At 35.0% G+C, this 19,436-nt stretch overlaps 2 protein-coding genes across 2 annotated transcripts in view; one reads left to right on the forward strand and one right to left on the reverse strand.

Moving 5' to 3' along the window:
- Positions 1 to 5,124, forward strand: part of LOC134848313 (uncharacterized) — a 28,671-nt gene extending 23,547 nt beyond the window's left edge. Inside the window, exon 8 of the mRNA XM_063865711.1 lies at positions 3,288 to 5,124. Coding sequence (XP_063721781.1) covers positions 3,288 to 4,939 — 1,652 coding nt within the window. The 3' untranslated portion in view covers positions 4,940 to 5,124. The remainder of the gene's footprint in view (positions 1 to 3,287) is intronic.
- A 4,141-nt stretch (positions 5,125 to 9,265) lies between these two features.
- LOC134847763 (phenylalanine--tRNA ligase, mitochondrial-like) lies at positions 9,266 to 17,086 on the reverse strand. The gene is made up of 4 exons (XM_063864971.1): positions 16,667 to 17,086; positions 10,969 to 11,253; positions 10,299 to 10,533; positions 9,266 to 9,767 (listed from the first exon to the last, which is right to left on the reverse strand). The coding sequence occupies exons 1-4, from the start codon at positions 17,054 to 17,056 to the stop codon at positions 9,313 to 9,315; spliced, it is 1,365 nt and encodes a 454-aa protein (XP_063721041.1). The 5' UTR covers positions 17,057 to 17,086; the 3' UTR covers positions 9,266 to 9,312.
- Between the last annotated feature and the right edge of the window lie 2,350 nt (positions 17,087 to 19,436).

Raw genomic sequence — 19,436 nt, forward strand, 5'->3', positions numbered from 1 at the left:
AATTCGCATGCAAAAATTACTCAAAAATGTAAGATTGCTCGTTTTAATTATTTCTGTCTGTTCGAATTTTTTTTCATTCCTCTACATTTTTGGTTAACAGCTAAAATGACGCCGCTGTTTCTGGTTAAAGACAATGATTTCACGGTTTCTCAGCAAAGTTTTGTTTGTTTTGGCCTCTTTCTTTTCGAGTTTTCCACTAATTTAAACTTTTTTTGAATTATTGCATTGCGGTCTGGTAAAAGGTCGGTCTGGTAAACGCTCGGTCTAATAAAAGACCTAGCCTCAATTTTTTAGACGACGTTCATTGATGAGCACCCAGACAACAAAAATCATTTCGAATTTTGAATAAAAGCAATGCGAGGAAATCATAGTATACACTTACACTTAATAACTACACCCCTCCCCACCCCCACATTGCTAATGGTGGGAAATTTGTCAATTCTAAAAAAGTTATTAACAGTTGAGTTGGTGGTTTTTAGAGGCTGAAACTTTTTTACCACAAGGGCATGGGAATTTCAATTAGATTGCGAATTTCCTAACCTGAGTTTAACTGAATTGTCGAAACTGTTCATGAACAAAAGAATGTCGGGCAATTCATCTCCTATACAGAGTGAACCCACCATTTTGTAGTATAAGCGCTGTAGTAAAAAAAATGTCAGTTCTTCTTCCAATCTTTTTTGTTCGAAAATGAGTTTTTCTAAATGACTTGACTTCAAAGAAAACAATTCAATTTGATAATTGAAAACAACATAATAAAATTAAAATAAAAAACTGATCAACTTAAAAGCAACTGACAGTATACGCATTTCTTTTTGTCACGTCAATTTTCTGTGAGCTATATTTGCGTTCCCTAAACTGATACTATTTAATCTTAGCTATACGATCTTAGCTAGTCTTATCTCATTATCAAATTGAATTCCTGGCGTCTTTAAGTTTGAAACACAGCCTCAATTTAATTTTCCATTGTCATTAAAATCAAAGACAGTTTTGTTTGATTAACTGAAAGTGTTCATTTTCTAATGGCTTTTCCTGACATGAAAAATGACCAAACGACGACGCCTGAAATCTCGTCAAGTGACGGGGAAAAATTGAACTACTCCAGCAAACCCTATTGAGGAATTTGAAATTTTGCAGGAAACAGAAAGAAAGTGCATATGGTTCTTTTCTGCTTCATCGTCTGGAAAAATTTAAGTGTCCTTTTTTATTGATAGTTACTATGAGATAAGTCCGATTTATTCACTCTTATCTAAGGATGCAAATAGGCTATTTATTAAAATCAGTAGGTGAAATTTGTGGTATGAACTAGACTAGTTAATCTACTGCGCGCGTTCAACCGGCGTGAAGAAATTCTGAAATTGTACGCCTGCAAAAGAGCTGTAGAGGTAGTTGGAAAACATGTTTTAAATAGAGAAAACAACTGTTTTTGCATGTATAAAAATAAACAGGAACACACAACATTTTAGATGACTAAAGCATTCTCGAAAACTGTTTTTTTTTCACGCAAAGGGGAAATTCATTCACTATCCTCGAGCCTGGCGGCCCTCTGATAGTGAATTCATTCACTAGTTGCGAAAGTTAAATGCTGATTTAAATTATCCGGACAAAACAAACAAAACTTAAATTTTCAAACGGGTTTTTCTCAATTTAGGTTAAGATAAGACAAAAATTGAAGAGAACGAAAGTTCAACCAAAATTTAACCCAAAAATGGGTCATTTTGGATTTTTTCAATTAATCAAAAATTACGCTGAAACTAGTTTGTTAATTGATGAGGAATGTATATCACGAGAAGCTTTTTACACAGCCCAACAAAGTGCTAGGAGGGTTAAATATCCAAAAGCATGTATAAGAGAAATTATTTTTGCTTGATAGTCAAGAAATGTGATTTTTACTATATAAAGCCCAAAATCTTTGCTTAAATACAAATTTGTAACAATTTATTCAGATTTTGGAGATTTAACTTTTCTGGAACTTTGTTGGGCTGTGTAAGAGGCTTCTTGTGATATATATTTCTCATCATTTAACAAAATAGCTTCAGCGTAATTTTTGATTAATTTTTGAAAATGACCCATTTTTGGGGTAAAAATTTGGTCGAGAATATCGGAGAAAAATTGCACCATATAAATTCTGATGAAACTCTAAGCTACTTTTGTGCTCTTCACTTTTTGTCTAAGCTTAGCCCAAATTGAGAAAAACGTGTTTGAAAATTCAAGTTTTGTTCATTTTGTCCGGATAATTTAAAACAGCTCTGTACTGCTTAATCTTGATTAGAACTATAAAGAGTCACTCAGCAGTGCCGAAGTACAACAGTGCCAAAAAAGGCGGGAAAATTTCAGACTAATTTAACCCTAAATTATTGACGCTAATTAACAAAGAAAACATCCAATTTTGGCGCCAAAATGTCTGCAATTGCAAATTTAACAATTATTTTTGCGCCAAAACGTCTAAGTTGCAAATTTTTTTGCTCAAAATATCAAATTGTCACTTAGGATTGTAATCGATCACCGTTTAATTTTTGATTGCCGCACTTTATATGTTCAAGTTTGTTCAAAGTTTTGGCAATGTTGAACAAAGTTTTCATTTTTGGCACTGTTGAACTAATTTTTCTCGGCACTGTTGTGCTGTCCCGATCTGTAATAAACGATGACTCACTGTATAGTAGCAACAGCTAGATTTTAAATCGAGAATATTTGTAAATAAATCTAGACACGCAATGTTGAGATGTGAACAAAATTCGAAATGCAATACCGGCTGTTGCTTATCTGGAATGAGAAGCATGTGAAAAAGTTTAATAAAATGCCTACATGTGAAAAAAAAATTAACGCTCTCACGTGATTTTTACTTTGAAATTTGTTTTAGTTGATAGTTCTAGGAAAAAAAATATTGCACCAGTGTTTCAATTTCACATTTGAACAACTAGTGCAAAATTTGAAACAGTAGTGCAATAGTTGAATACTGCACTAGTGTTTCAAATATTGCACTAGTTTTTCAGATATTGCACTAATGATTCAAATTGCACTAATTTTTCAAATAAGGCACGGAAACATACTGAAAACGTGTGTTTTATGAAGAAAAAAAGATATGACGGAGAAAAATAAAGTTATTGGCTTTTTCCAGAAGTAATAAGAGTTTTTCACATGTTCGGAGCTTTTACTCAATATGTGCTCAATCATTTGAACATTCAGTGTTGGACGCAATCTCCCATTAATTGCATTCATTCTGCTTCAAGCAGCAATAAAATTTTTCGGTCAGTTTTTCGAATCATCATTGAATTGAGTTTCGTTTTTAGCCGATTACTTAGAGGAGAGAAATAACCCACACACTCCAACTTACGGTTGGACTGTCCCAAACACTTCAAACTATGGTTATCCCACCTCTGTAACGGAATACCCAAATATTCCATACCAGCGACCGTTCGAAGACACAGTAAGAACAAGTTCGCCAGACAACTCGCAGAAAAACACATTGCAAGCAGGGCCTTCTAATTTTCCATCCAGATTTTTGACAAATTCAAAACAGAGACCAGAAACAACTGAAAGAAGCTCGCAAATTGATCTCAATTCAACCCCTGTTGAAAGCGTGTCTTCACAAACTCAACCGCAGCAAATCAACTTGAACATTGATGTTAACGTTCGTAATAACAACGAGCCAAAATACGATTATAACCACGACTTTAGACCAAGCTACTCTTCAGGCACACAGAACCAAACAGATTTTCGGGCTCTATCTCCAATCAATAGAGAGTTCAGAAAAACGAAAGAGACTCAAACTTTTGTTGATGAAAATTTGAACAGTTCTCAGTTGGCACCTCAGTTTTCAGACAGTAACAGTCAAAATCAATCTAGAGAAGGTGACAGCATGTATTTGATTGAGTATAGATATCTTCCTGGAGTTCAAAATGACCCCACGATTGAAGACTTGGAAATGAAATGCAGCAAGGCTCTTGGCGAAACCAACGGGTTGCTTACAGCAGCGGACCAAATTTCGCCTCCCGGAACGCCCAAACGGTATTCTCCAAGTGAGAGAAAACCGAGAAGCAACATAATTTCAATATCAGCAACTTCAAGTGTCAGAAATACATTTATAAGCCGACAGAGAACTGAAACTGATGTTGACGAAACGAGAAGGTTCAGTTCGTTGCCGAGAAACGGAATTCGAAGCAGTACGAATCCCATGACTGCAAGATACCAGGCACTTTATCCGAATCTGCTCAACTCAAGTAACAGCGATTGTGATTCAGAGAATTGCCGAACCTCTCAACTGAATTTGGCAAACAGCATACGGAATTTAAAAATCTCCGCAAATAAAGCTTTACTGGACCAAAAGACTGGAAACCGCGTTGGACTTGATGCGTCTCCAAGAATTCCTTCGGAGCCTGTTTATACATTGTCAGAGTTCAAACTATCCCGGGACAATTTAGATCACGACAATTTGACTTGTCAATGCTACGATTCTGCAACAACTTTTGCAGCTAATCGCTCATTCAATTCGGAGAATCTGACAGTTCCTGGAAGACCAATGCACGCTGACTCCAACCCGCGCTTAAATGACTTCAATTTACAGAGCACAAAAGCTACAAATACTTATCAAAATGGCAACTTGTATCATAGCACGTATCGAACATCAGCACATCATACTGACCACCAAAACGGGATCTGTACTTGCGAAGATGACTATAATTTGCGCAATCATGCTTTTTCCAACAACTCCAATTTGCTCAATGGTTATTACCCAGAATACAACACAAACAGTCAAGACTACTTTTTCCGGTCAAGGCTCACTAAGACACCGTATTACAGACAGTCTAATGATCCCTGCTGTAGATGTGTATGTGAGGATCATGATGATGATGATGATGGAAACTGTTACGGACAACAATGTCCCATGTGTGTACTTGAAAGGAGTTTCACTATCAGAAATGGCTCTTACCTTGACCCTTGAGAAACAATACGACTGGGTTGGGCTCTATAAGATTCTTGACTATGGAGAACTTTTAGTACTTTTTTATTAAATGTATGAAGAATAATGCATGTTGTTTGCAAATTTAGCTTTTCAAAATTGATAAATAACAATTATTAAAAGGCGATTAATGTATAGCAATTAATTAATTGATTTTTTGTTAGTGATTTTTTGCTTATTGTGAAACTGATGCAGGAATTGGAACTTACTTAAAACGAACTAAAAATACTTAGCGCTGATGACTTTACCGCCCTCCATGAGATAATACATTAGAAACTGCGGAAGAAGTACAATTTTTTTTGTCTAATCGCGCAACTTTGTTCAAGGAAAAAGCACTTAATTTTTAGCTCACGGCTTAGTCCTATCAATGTTTAACTGATTAATCCCAACACTGAGTCGCGGGTCAAAGCGCTGCGATTAAACAAACATCTGTAACTAAACTAGATAAAAAAACGTTTTTTTTGAAGAATGTTACTTTTTAAAAAAAGTATTGCCGTTACTGATTCATCTTATGAGGTGTAATTTCAAATACACGCAAAAATGTTCAAACAGTAAATCAACGGCAAATAGCGGCCATTGCAGTCGCTTCAAAATGTTGCGATCTTGCTACCAGAACACAAATTCATAGTCTTTATATGTATGTATAGTCAGGGGCGGATCTAGGATTTTCTCGAGGGTGGGGGGGGGCGGACTTTCAAAAAATTTTCGAAAATTTTGACGACCTTTTTTTTAGGTCGACCAAATTGATTTTTCGAGCTCTCCCAATGCACTGTTATGTCCCTATTTTGGCTAAATGGATTTTGACTAAATTTTCTGCGCCGCAGGCAAACTTTTGAAAAAAAAACAGTCAAAAAAGCAGTTTTTGGGCACTTTTTGAAAAATGTTGACAGAAAAATCGCGTTTTTTTTGGCGCGCGCTCCCCCTCAAACTTGGTATATATTGGCGCCAAAGGCGTCTTACTAAAAATTTTAGTGTCGGTCCGCCAGAAATGGATTTATTAAAAAGTATCAAAGGGGGGACCCTTTGGGTCGGCAGGGGGTCGAATCCCTTAGGGGGGAGGGGGTCCGCCCACCCCCCAGCCCCGCCCTAAATCCACCCCTGTGTATAGCATAGCCCGCATTTAAGAAAAGTGAAAACAAATCGATTAAATTGATTTTTGTGGTCTAAAATGTTGTAAATATAATCGACTCCCATGTTACGTTCAGACAACAAAATTGGACTAAAAATGGATTTAAAACAAAAATGTCAAAACAAAATGCATTATAATTTATTTGGAATCCAATATAATGGATTTTATAATAAGTAGGAAATCACATTAAAATGGATTTTCTTTCCTTTTTATTTTTGTTCCACGCGTCGTGCAAAATTTTGCAGGATTTTCTGCATTTATCAAGTGAGTTATGCGGAAAATTTGCTACGGCCTAACCCCCATTTCTAAACCTAAACTCAAATTGCAAAAAGATTCCGTGAAGCTCTCCCCCCTAACATTTGCCCCTTTGCTCCCCTTCAATCTCACTACACCTGTGAACAACCCCCCCCCCCCACCATTAACCCAGCACCCCTTCCCCACATGAACCCCCCAACTGAATCCCACCGTCTGACACCCCCCCCCCCCCCCACTGAACCCCGCGGGGAGAGGGGGGCTTGTTGTAAAAGGGTAAACGCTAGGGGGGGTATGGAAGTGGGACTAGTCCACCTCCAACTTTACCCCCTTCCCCCAAGTTTAGTAAAATTGTTGAAAGGAACAAAACTCAGTTTTTGGGTAACATAAAAACTAACAAAAATATCAAAGTTAGGCAGAAAAAAAATTAAATTGAACAACAAGTAACCAACGTAACCAACTTTAGTTTAAAACGTAAAAAAACTATGCGCGTTGAAATTCGGCATCTCAGTAAAGTAGAAAAAAATCGATTATAATTTAGTTTCACTGTCAGTGTCCACAAAAGTGAAAAAAAATCGATTATAATGGATGAAAAAAGGATTTTGTTGCCTCGAAAATTAGTAATATTATAATTCATCTTAATTGATTAAAATCGATTTGTTTTCCCTTTTGTAGACACTGACAAAGAAACTCAATTATAATCGATTTTTATTCATGGAATTCCAATGCGGGAGGCTTTATAAACAAATGTAGTCGCCCCACCGAAAACCTTAAGCCAACATTGTCTTTAAATATCTGACTCTGTCTTGCAATTGCATTTAAATATCTGACTCTGTCTACTTATATTGTCAAAATTTTCATCTAAAATTAACACTTCAATTATGTCATAAAATAGTCTTTGCCTTTTATATACAGCCCCATCTTATGGGCCCAAAAATTTGCTACCCCTCAAATTTTTCGTTCAACATATGATTTTGTTAAAAAAATTTTGTGACTTATTTCACAAAAACTCGTGATGAAAAAAAGTAACTTCCAGTCTTGACGCTTCAAATTGGCTGAAAATTTTTTTCCTTGTTCCGAAAACGTTTTTTTTTCATAGCCAATTTTTGCGAACTTAAAAAATCCTATTAAGGGTCAAATGTAAAGTATTATTCAAATTCTCTTTGTCTTGACTCAGATTCAGAAAAAAATCATTAAAATTGCCACAAAGTCAGAAAAAAATTGATCTGAGTCTTTTCAATTTCTGCAATACGTTAGACCAAAATTTACCTCTCAACTTGAATTATACTAAAAAATTAAATTTGGAGCGGCAACTACAGCTTAGGAAACAATAAAAAATATAACGTTTAAAAATTAGTGGAATTCAAATTGAGTGGTAAGCTTCTCGAAAAACTTAGTCTATTTATTCTGAAAGTTGATCATATTCCGACTTTGAAGTTTGACTTTTTCTACTTTGAGACAATTTTCATGACCATGTTTAGAATCTGAGTCACAAAGAAAATTTTAAATCAAATCTTTACCTGTTGAGTCCATCTATGTATTCACCATACAGCATTGTCATTTTAACGTTTCTTTAGATATAGTTACCGCTCTTTCTCCCTTTTTCACTCAATTAATCACATTCTTTGGGGACAAACAAGAAATTTGACAACAAAAATTGCAATTTTATTTTTGCTTGCTTCAATTTTTTAGAATTTTTTTTTATTTTTCAATTTTTATATCAACTTGGCCTGAACTCTATCTGCTTTTATAGCAACTGATAACCGTTGCTTTCGGAGAAAAAAATTTGTTTAAAATTATATGATCAGACCTAAGATTTTTTTGCTGCCAGCAGAAATTAAAAAATAAGTTTTTAAAAACAAAAAAAAACTAAGACACCGTTCCTCCTCATTTTTCAAATGGTCGGAACCATAAATTATCTGGGAAATTTTTTATTGCTTTAAACTAGCGACCACTAAGTTCAGATAACATATGCTAGCAAATTGCAAAGCATTTATTGGATTTCGAAAAAAAAACATTCAACTAACAGTTGAAAAAGAGTAATGAACGCAAGTAAACAAAAAAAAAAAAAAACTGACTGACTTGTTTTTTTTCAAGAGCCTTCACTTTTTGAACTTCAAGCAAAAAAAATAGATAACCGTAAGGCTCTTTGAAATTAAAGAGCAAATTATGATGGACACTCTTCTGTTAAAATTGTCTTAAAACGTTAAGTTTTTACTTCGCTGGGAAATCTGATAATTAATTTCCATTTTCGAAATCAGATGTTGCATATTTTTCATGGCCTCTACTTTTTTGATGTTCAATAGTGGAGTTTGCCTTCCTACCAATATAAGTAAACTGAACTTGGAAAATTCAAACCGCAAAATAAAATCAAAATTGAGCATTAGCAAAGTTAAAATTTTTTCGTGAAAAAATAAATCAGTAAGACCTATATATTGAAACTTGAATTCAAAAAATAACACGAAGTCAAGTTGCAAAAAAAACTTTAGACTTCAATCGGATAAAAACAAAAATGTGGATTCTGATTCTCCAAATTGCTCTCAAATGGCACCTGCTAACAGGCCTTCGAATCGGCGCTACCAAAATTGTGCATTTATAATAAATAACTTCTGTAATATGCCTGATTCTTAAGCGAACTTAATATTTTCATCATTCGGTTCCTCCATGAAGAGATAAGCTGCCGTGCATCCCGCTGATTTTGAAACTAGCCATTCAGTTCATTGATTAAATAACTTTTTAAAGATACGAGCTTTCAGAAGGAGATAAGTGTTTTATGATCTAAAGAGCACCTGCTCAGATGTTATAACATTTATAGTTATACCTCTTCAAATGGTTTAACATTTATAGTTATACCTCTTCAGGTGGTATAGTAACGTGGTATAACTAACTTAATAAATTTTATTTTAAAAGCAATTTATTAGACTTCTATTTTATCTTCAGCTCAAACATCTTACAATCAATCTGTTTTTATTTTTTATCTTACAGTCACCTTCAATTCAGTTTTAGCAGCCTCTTCAATTTGCTTCTTAATTTGATTTACGTCATCTTGCATCAACTGTTTCTCAAAATGCCGAAAAGTCAACCTGAATGCCTTGCTTGTTCTTCCAGTTTTGTTGCAAATATACGTGTCAAAACAGCTCACATTTTCCACAAGGTCGCCGCCTATGCTTCTGACGAGATCGTAAAAATCATTTTCGTGGAATTTTGCAGAACTGTGGAGCCAAAACGAGATATCGTTATACATTGGCATGTAGTTCGAAAATGGCTTGAACTTGAAAGGTTCATCAATTCCTTTATCGGCTACTTGAAACTGATTGATGAACCTTTCATCCTTGCTCCAGAATAGCCTGATGTCTGGAATGTTGTACAGTAGCATTGCTATGCGTTCCAGTCCAATTCCAAAAGCCCAACCTACTCGATCTGGACATCCTAAAAAGAAAAGCATTGTTATGTGTTATCATTGGTTCGCATTCCTGTCGACCATTCGATTTTCAGTTTGAAACCATCTAATTAAGTTTGAATTGCTATGCGTTCCAGTCCAATTCCAAAAGCCCAACCTACTCGATCTGGACATCCTAAAAAGAAAAGCATTGCTATGTGTTATCATTGGTTCGCATTCCTGTCGACCATTCGATTTTCAGTTTGAAACCATCTAATTAAGTTTGAATTGCTATGCGTTCCAGTCCAATTCCAAAAGCCCAACCTACTCGATTTGGACATCCTAAAAAGAAAAGCATAGCTATGTGTTAGCATTGGTTCGCATTCCTGTCGACCATCGATTTTCAGTTTGAAATCTTCTGTTTTTCAGTTAATCAGCAGGAGGCCTAACCCAGTGCTTCAAAGAGACCACCTCGTTCAAATAAAGCCGTCATATTTCAACCGGTTGAATGATTTCGCCACCATCTAGATCTTGATCTCATGAACTCCAATGCAGTAATATGTAACACTTGAATATCTCACCAGCATCGGCGACAATTTTCTGCTCGATCACTCCACAGCCTAACACTTCCACCCACTTGCCCTCGTGTTCTATCTCCAACTCCCAGGAGGGGTGGGTGAAGGGGAAGTAGACCTCATTCCACCTGGAGTTCAGCCGACGACTGAACAGGTAGTTCATCAGGTCTTCCAGACACGACTTCAAGTCATACTCCAGCATCTTCGAGGTCTCCATTGTCAGAGTCTCTTGGTACTCGCTCTGAGCAGTTCAAACCATACAAATTATTTCTGGCAATAGAGATAGCAGAAGTACGAGTATACAATCACTCACTCTATCATTTTTGATACTTCGTCTGAGTAAAGTACTTGAGTGGTCATGTTGTTTTTTGAAAGAAAATATATTTTTGAAGACAGCATCATTTTTGATACTTCGTCTGAGTAAAGTACTTGAGTGGTCATGTTGTTTTTTGAAAGAATATATTTTTGAAGACAGCATCATTTTAGAACTTAAACTCTATCTTTGTTACTTTTTGTATGAAGTTCTAAGCAACCTCAGAGGGTTACTTAAAACATTCATCAATAATTGTCGCTTGTTTCGAGTTTTCGCCCTACCTTAACTACCATTTTAGGCACTTTTGAAAAAATCTACATCAGTTTCTGGAAGATTAATTAAGTATGACAGCAGAACACTCACTGTTCGCTCATGCGATGTAAATAGTTGCGGCTGCTGAATCGAATGCATGCCATCCATCGATCCACTACTAGAGTTAATCTGAACTTGTATTGAAATTGGATCCGAGTTCGGAAACAACTGGTACTTGGTGAACAATCTCACTCCCTCGCACTGATGAAAGACCGGAAAGTGACTGGAGTCGATCTCGTCTCGTCTGTAGACATCGCCAAACACAAGGAAAGCAGGAAGTCCTGCTCTGATCAGTTCTGACTGATGAGCCGAAGTGTGCGCTCGCAGAACCCAGTCCTTAAACAAATGACACTATTGTCTCACGAAGGCTTCCACAATGCAATAGGATGAAAATTCAATTAGCTTAAAGAAGCAAAAAAGTGACAAATAACTTGAGGAAAATGATCTCAAGAAAAAACGAGATAACTAAACTAGAAAACTATCAAAAATCAAACACGAACAACCGCTGATAAACAAATCTTCAAAAAATACATAATATAGAGAGTTGCAAAAAGTTCGGACAGACAGAAATAATTAAAAAGAAAAAAGAGCAACTGTCTAGACATCAACGGAAACTAAAACTGAAATAAACATAACGTCGAAAAATTATAAAGCAGAGTTTCGCTCAAAACCTATAACCACGGCGGGCAATTGCATCCGAAGCGTCGAAATGTTTTATAGTAAATTCTGGATGCTCATAGCAGTATTTAAAAATTAGGCTAGCATAATCATCGGATAATCGACAATCTCGCAATTTGAATTTGATCTGACAAAAATTTCAAGGTTGTTCGGCTTCAGATTTTGCATGTAAAAAGCATCGAAAAGCACTGATTGCTCATTTCAATTAATTGTGTCTGTCCGAACTTTTTGCTACTAATTATAGCTTACATATATAGAGAGTTGCAAAAAGTTCGGACAGACAGAAATAATTAATAAGAGCAATCTGCCAATTTTGAGCAGTTTTTGCATGCAAATTTAAATTTTTAGGTGACATTGAGACATACTTTCTGTCTGAAAAAAATGTCTGAAAAAGGTCATTTGCTCTTTTTAATTATTTTTGTCTGTCCGAACTTTTTGCAGCTCTCTATAATACAGTCAATGTCAAATTGTTGGCAACATCAGTGAACTTCAGCAATTAAATTGGTCAAAAACGATACCATTTTGGGTTTATTAGTTTTCTGAACACGGTTTTTACGAGGGGGAAATCATTGAAAAACAGAAATAAAACGTCAAAATGAGCGGTTTTAGGTTAATTAACTTCGTTCAGATTTGTTGACCGAAAAGGATATTGACAACAATTTGGCATTAACTATATAATAAGTTGCAAAAAGTTGGAACAGACAGAAATAATTAAAAAGAGCAATCTGCCAACTTTCAGCAAACTTTGAATGCGAAGTTGAATTTTTAGGTGACCTTGAGATATACTTTTAGTCTACAAATAAGCTTTTGCATGCAAAAAATGTGTGAAAGAGGTCATTTGCTCTGTAAACTAATTCTATCTAATCCAACTTTTTGCAGCTTCTAATAATTCTCTCAAAATTCGCTTTTGCTTTTTTTCGGTGTTTCAGTTGTTTGACTTTGGCTCGGAGAAGTTGCAGACAATTGATGAACTCAATCTCTCACAATTTTTTTCACATGATTCAAAAAAATAGACGTTTCTGAAAAAACGCAATCATTTGACCTTGCTCTGGTGACAATTGCAATACAACTTTAAATATAGCTTTTAACAAATTTATGGAGCAACGTCTTAACTTTTTAAAATAACTGTTAACTTGAGACAACGAAATGGCGTTAAAACTGCAATCGAATTTTCAAAACTGCATTTGAACTGACAAAAGAGCAATGCAAAATGACGCGCTTGTTCGAAGAAATATATTTTGCCTCAGTTCAAGAGCACAATTGAAAAAACATTTTCTTCCAACATCAATTTGCGATGGAATATATAATTTTTCAAAGCAAAAAATACAAAAAATGTCGACAAGAAGGCAAACGCGAAACCTCTAAGTTATATTTTGATGGCTTTTGAAGGCCAGAATTATTTCAGATAAAAAATACGTTGTCAAAAAAATTGTTAAAAGCTATACTTGGCTGTTATTTCAACGCTATTTTGCTGTCTCGAGGTAAGCGTAAGAGTTATTTCAGAACTTAAAGACGTTGTCCAATCAAATTGTTGAACTCTCAACTTAAGAAGAAAACATTTAGTTAATGCCAAATTGTGCGCCAAATCTTTTTGATCAACGAAACTGAACGTTGACGTCGAATTTCATGTTGACGTCGAATTTCAACTTTTTACTGATTTCTGCCTCGAAAAAACTGTTTCCGAAAAAACTAATTAATCTGAAATGCAATAGTTGTTGACCGAAATAACTACACATGGTAACCGACATTGACAACAGTTTGGCATTAACTATATAATTAAAAACAAAAAAAAATGGAACTAACAGAAATAATTAAAAAGAGCAATCTGCCGATTTAGAGATATTTTTGCATCCAAATTTGAGTTTGAGGTGACCTTGAATCATAATTCCTGTCTGAAAAATTGGAAATAGATAATTTGCTCTTTTTAATTATTTGTCTGTTCCAACTTTATGCAGCTCTCTGTAGATGGTCTTAAAATTCTTCGAATTTCTGAACAATTTATGATTGACTCTTTTTCGATTAGAGAGAACTGGATCAATAAATTTAACCAATTAGAGAAAACTGGATCAATACATGTTTTTTATTTAGCTGGGGATCTGATTATAAAAATACATTTTCGAAATTAGAAGTTGATCACCGAGTTCGATAGTGGAGTTAACCTTCCTTTCGACAAAGAAAATGAATTGATTATGTCCTTTCTACAAAGAAAATGAACTGAACTTGAGAAAGAGCCAGATCAAAAAGCAAACCGAGAAAACAGCCTGAACAAAATTTAAGGCTTTTCTTGAAAAAGGCCTAAAAAACTATCAGGACCTACATAAGAGTCTGAATCACGTTCATCGACTCTTACAAAAAGAGCAATCTGTCATTTCTGAGCAATTTTTGCGGGCGATTTTCATTTTTTAGGTGACCCACTTTGTCTGAAAACTCATCTTTTGCATGCAAAAATTGTACTAGAAAGGTGATTAATTGAGTCAGTTCCAGCCTTTTGGAATTCTCTAAATATACAAAATTGGAGGAAAAAAATCGTTTTTCAAGGCCTTTTTATACTGCTTATCTGAAAACTTGTCACGCATAGATTTCACTCTGCAAAAACAGCCATTTAGAAAAAAAACGCTGCATTCGCTATTGCTTAGACAATTCAATGTTCCAAAAAGGACACTATTGTAATTTTACCACCTGAAAGATATCATCAAATCGTTGTCTGAAAAAAAATTCCACAGCTTGTTGAGCATTCATCCCCCTATGGTTCCTGAAAAGTTAGATATCTATAAAAGAATAAATCAATAACTCAAAATACGTGGATTTGGTCTCTTGTACCAAAATCCTCCCTGGAGCTTTTAAATAAATTCGTATAGAAACGTCTACTACCGAGGGAAAACTTTCAATAAGCTTGGTCAAAACAGTTTTAGATTTTACCTGATCTTAAGTCTTGCCCTGGGGTCTACTTAGATCTTGCAAATTGAGCTACCTTCGTAATTTAAAATTCAAGGACTCAATCATAACAACTTCCCGGAAGAGGGGAGAACTTATATTAAGGACATGTCGGCTGTTCAATCGACTAGATCATTAAAATAATTTCGCGCAAAATCTCGAGCTTAGAAGAAATTTAAAGAAAACGGTAGAAAAGTTTGAATTTTTCGAAGCGCGGTTCGTTGAACTTATTATACAGGTGGATTCTATACTAACTTGAAAACTTGCAGATACAATTGGACAATATTAAAGCTAAGAAAATGAACCCGAATCATACAACAATCAGAAATTCAACAACAATTAATGAGAAAATCAATCAATTTTCAGAGAAATGATTAATTCGAAGTTTTGGCGCATTCGGTTTTTGTTTCAGGGGAATCCGAGTAATTTTAGTAATTTGGCCAAATAATTTTAATTAATAGAGATAATAAATAGAGAACGAGTGAGTTGCTCGAATTGTGGGCGCTAGGAATTTTAGCAGACCAGTTTTTTAGCAGACCAATCTTTTAGCAGACTCAAAACAATTATCAAGTCAGAAAGCCAACTTCAAACGCGGCGTTGGCAATAAGCGAATACTTGCTCCGCTGCTCTTCCATTCGGCACCAGTATTATTGAGCGCTTATATCCTTGTTTTGCCGCTAATTTAGACAGGTGCCGGACACCAAGCCGACGGAACTTCAACCCGAATTGTAAAACTAGGGAATTCGAGCCGAAATTTTTTTTATTAAGTCATGAAATTTGATTATCTTGGGCACTTTTTTGAGAGTTTCTCAATTTCATGATCTTTCTTTACCAGTTTTTGGCTTTTCCAAAACATTTGAGCCTCTAATAGATGTTTAGGAAAGAAAGAACTAAAGCAATGTTGAAGGCAATTTTCTTGTTTATAATTTATGCATTTCAAAAACCGGCTGATATTATTAACGGATGCCAATCCCAAGTGATTCATTGTCATGAGTAACGCTTATTATGGACTGAACATGCCTTAATTTTTGAAAAGCAACGTTTTACAGATGAAAAAAATGGCGATTCGAGGTACTTGTAAAGTTCAATTTTCGGCCTGAAGTCCCTTCGGCTTGAAGTCCTGTCGGCTTGTTGTCCTAGACCTAGTTTGCACTGTTGTGCTTTTGAAGCTGATTGCTTTGTTGACAAATCGCTTGATAATTTTCTTAAATGGGGAAGCATGGCCAAAACTGAGCGCCTTTTTGAGACTGTTAATCAATCATGCGTCAGTTTGGTCGCGTCCCTCATGCTGGAGGGACCGAATGCTTGAATCTTATTTTGGCTTATTTTCAGCCAATCAGAATTGATTGAATATTCAAAAATCTCAGAAAAATCTCAAAGTAAGAAAATATATCCAGGCCATTAGTGTTAATATTGACCGATTAGATAATTAACCGATTAAGCAAGCCAAAAAACCCGTTTGAAATGTCGAGAAAATAGATCTAATTAACCGATTAGACAGATTAAGCAAGCCAAAAAACCCGTTTGAAAAAAAATGTCGAGGAAATAGATCTATAAAAACTTCACTTGAACCAGAATTGTAACGAAATTTATGAATCGGTAGCGAAGTCAACAAAACGTAATGCAAAAACTTAAATCCCTTTAAATAACGCTATGTAAGGCGGTTAGGATGTTATGACATTGAATAAAATCTTCAAGCCGAATAAGTTCTTTAGGTGACAAAAATAAACTTTGAATTTAAAATGCAGACATTCAAATATGTCTTTTGCTGTTGATGTCCGATGACAGAGGCCTCTAAGAGATTAGTCCTGTGGACAAAGTTTAAGACGTGGGAAAGCCTAATGCTCGGTTGCAAAACACTTGCTCTGGCATGTGTAACTCACGAATTAGGCCGGTAAAGACCCGAGAAGAGCCAAATGCACCGCACAAAAATGAACACTCAACAACTACAAGCTTTTTCCAGGAAAAAAAACGGGTTCCGAATAACTCAAAAGCGCATCGTTCAATAATACTAAGCGTTTACATATAACTTCGTGAAACCTTAACATCCTCTCCAAACTCTATGAGTGGTCCAAAGCTTTATGAATGGTGAGGCAAAAACATTTATAAAGATAGTATTAAATTTTCTTTTTATAACCTTATTGATGTAGTAATTATCAGATTTCGATCTTGCCACGTGGTCTTCAGCAATCAGCAGCACGTCAAAATTTTGCTCTATTGACACGACCGGTGAAAAATCTTCGTAAGTTGAGAACAAAGGACTACTGCTGCCAGCATAACCTCCGAACTTCTGGTGAAAAAACTTAGTAATTCTCTGTTTAACAATATTTAACGGATGGTTTTTGTTAGATAGTAATTTCGTTTCAGTTTTCGCAATGATCCTTGGTGTTATGTTGGTCCATTCGTCTGTTTTGTACGTTTTACTTAGAACCGAAACCGAATTTGAGAGTCTGCGTTTTGTGTGCTTGCATAAAAGACATTGCGACTGACGGCTGGCATTTCTGAGAACGCAAATCATTCTGTTCATCTTACATGCTCAACATTGTAATCATCTGAAAAACACAACATACCAAAACTTAAAAGAGCAGAAAAAAATAAGAACCCGCTGTCAAAGATGGAAAACGAGAAACGAAAGTTCTGAAAAAGTATTTTTGGTTCGTCTCGCCTTACTCAAAACAAAAGTCAAAATTTCGCCGCAAAATGCAGGAGACATAAAAGCCCAGCGACCAAAATTTGGGGCTTTTAGTAGATTTTTTGTTCGTTAAAAAGAAAGGCCGAGAATGATCCGAGCTCATTTCTGAGGGTGAAGCAAAAAAAAAAATCTTTTAGTAGGAGCATGATTATGTGATTGTGAAAATACCTGCATCGCTCATATGATTGTCATGTTCTAGATAAATGGTCTCTTAGGCCACCGAACATTTTCCACTTTTCGGCTTATTTTCAGGCAATTAACTGATCCAGAAATTTTTTTTTTTAAATCTAGCTTCACGAAATTTTGTTCAACATCACCAACCACAAGGATCTGAAGGCCAAACAATCTAACCTAACCAACTGCGAGCATTTTGGTGTTCAGATTGTTAGGCATGATAGACAATACAACAGCAATTGTCAGTTCATCAAAAAACTTCATCAAAGAAACTCAAGACCTACGAATCTAGGATTCTAGTGAGTTTAACTTCATAAAAGATAAGCAACAAAATAACAAAGTATCAGGAAGCATTCAACTAACGAACAAAAAGCTTCAAAATTAAATTGAAACATAAGTAAGTAAATTTCCTATAATCACAAATTTTATTTAGTTACGTTATTTAGTTAACGTACACAATACTGTTCTTGGACAACAATCCGACGGGACTTCAAGCCGAAGGGACTCCAGGTCGAAATTTAAACTTTACATACACCTCAAATCAATGTTTTTTATCTGTAAAACGCTGCTTTTAAAAATTTTAGGCAAGTTAAGACCAGATAAGCGTTATTCATGAAAATAAATCACTCAAGATTGGCATCCGTTAATAATATCAGCCGGTTTTTGAAATACATAAATTATAAACAAGAAAATTGCCTTCAACCGTGTTTAATTTTTCAAATTTCCTAAACATCATTTGGAGGCTTAAATTTTATGAAAACGCAAATAACAACTGAAGAAAGATCATGAAATTGAGTAATTCTTTGAACATTTTCTTGTTTTTTATAACGTGAATTATTTTATTATAACTTGTGAATAATTTCTTGTTTTTTATAACTGGAATTATTTTATTATAACTTGAATTATTTCAACGTTTTTCTGAGCACAATATTCATGCAATGAAACCTTGAAACTTTCAAATTACTTCATAGATCAAATCGGTTCGTGATAAGTTGAAGTTTTTGTAAGCAAGCTGTTCAAACTAAAAAATTTCCTTGACCGAATCGTTTTGCGAAAAGGCAAAGTTCTTCTAGGCAACCAATGAACGCTCTGAACTTTGAAATATTTCAAGTTATTTCAAAGGGCGAATCGGTTTGCAAAAAGTTTGCTAAGAAAATTTGCGTAAACTTTTGCTTGAAAAAAATTAAGCTTTTCGCAAAACGATACGGTCTATGAAATAGCTTGAAATATTCAAGTTTCTCTGAGCACGTTACTCATGTGTTGAAACTTTGAAATTTCAAAGCGCAAATCGGTTTGCAAACAGCTAGTTTTTTTAACAAGGAGGTTGCTGTTTTTAGTTGGTTCATTGCAGAAAAAATCAATGTATACCAGCAAAATTTCCAAAGAAATGGACATGCACTGTCTAGCTTTGGAAATGAATTGAGCCCATTTTGTCTAAAGAATTGAATTCTTGTCCATAAAAACTCTAAAAAAAACTTAATCTTAAGAAAATTTGAATGCTCTAGAACATTTTCCGCCTTCTCTTAGCCATTAAGCCTAACGAATTTTTTCAGCGTTGTAATTGACAAAACAAAACATTGCCTTCAGCTAAACATTGCGTCCAAATCGCATTCCGACTTTTATTTCATATATAAGATATGAAGTTTTTTTCAACTCTTGAATATCATTGCGACAAGTTAAAGTTTGTTTTCGAGGAAGCTAATGAGCATCTTGCAAGTTGTTTTCAAGGCTTGAATCGATTAGCAATAAATTTTTGAGCTAGTGAGCAAAACAAGATTTTTTAGCAAGCTCATTATATATTTCAAACCGTTTTCATTGATTAATTCGATAAGTTAAAAAAAATTACCAGCAAGCGATTGAGCGATGAAAACTTAAGTTGTTTCATAGCGTGAATAGATTAGCGAAAATATATTTAAACGTTGCAATTGACAAAGCTAAAACGTTGCGTTCAGCTAAACATTTCATTTAACATATAAGATAACGTATGAACTGACTAACGTTTACTGAATGAAGTGATAGTTGCATGGAAAACAAAAGGATC

This window comes from Symsagittifera roscoffensis, chromosome 6 (assembly GCF_963678635.1).
Source record: "Symsagittifera roscoffensis chromosome 6, txSymRosc1.1, whole genome shotgun sequence".
Lineage (NCBI taxonomy): Eukaryota > Metazoa > Xenacoelomorpha > Acoela > Convolutidae > Symsagittifera > Symsagittifera roscoffensis.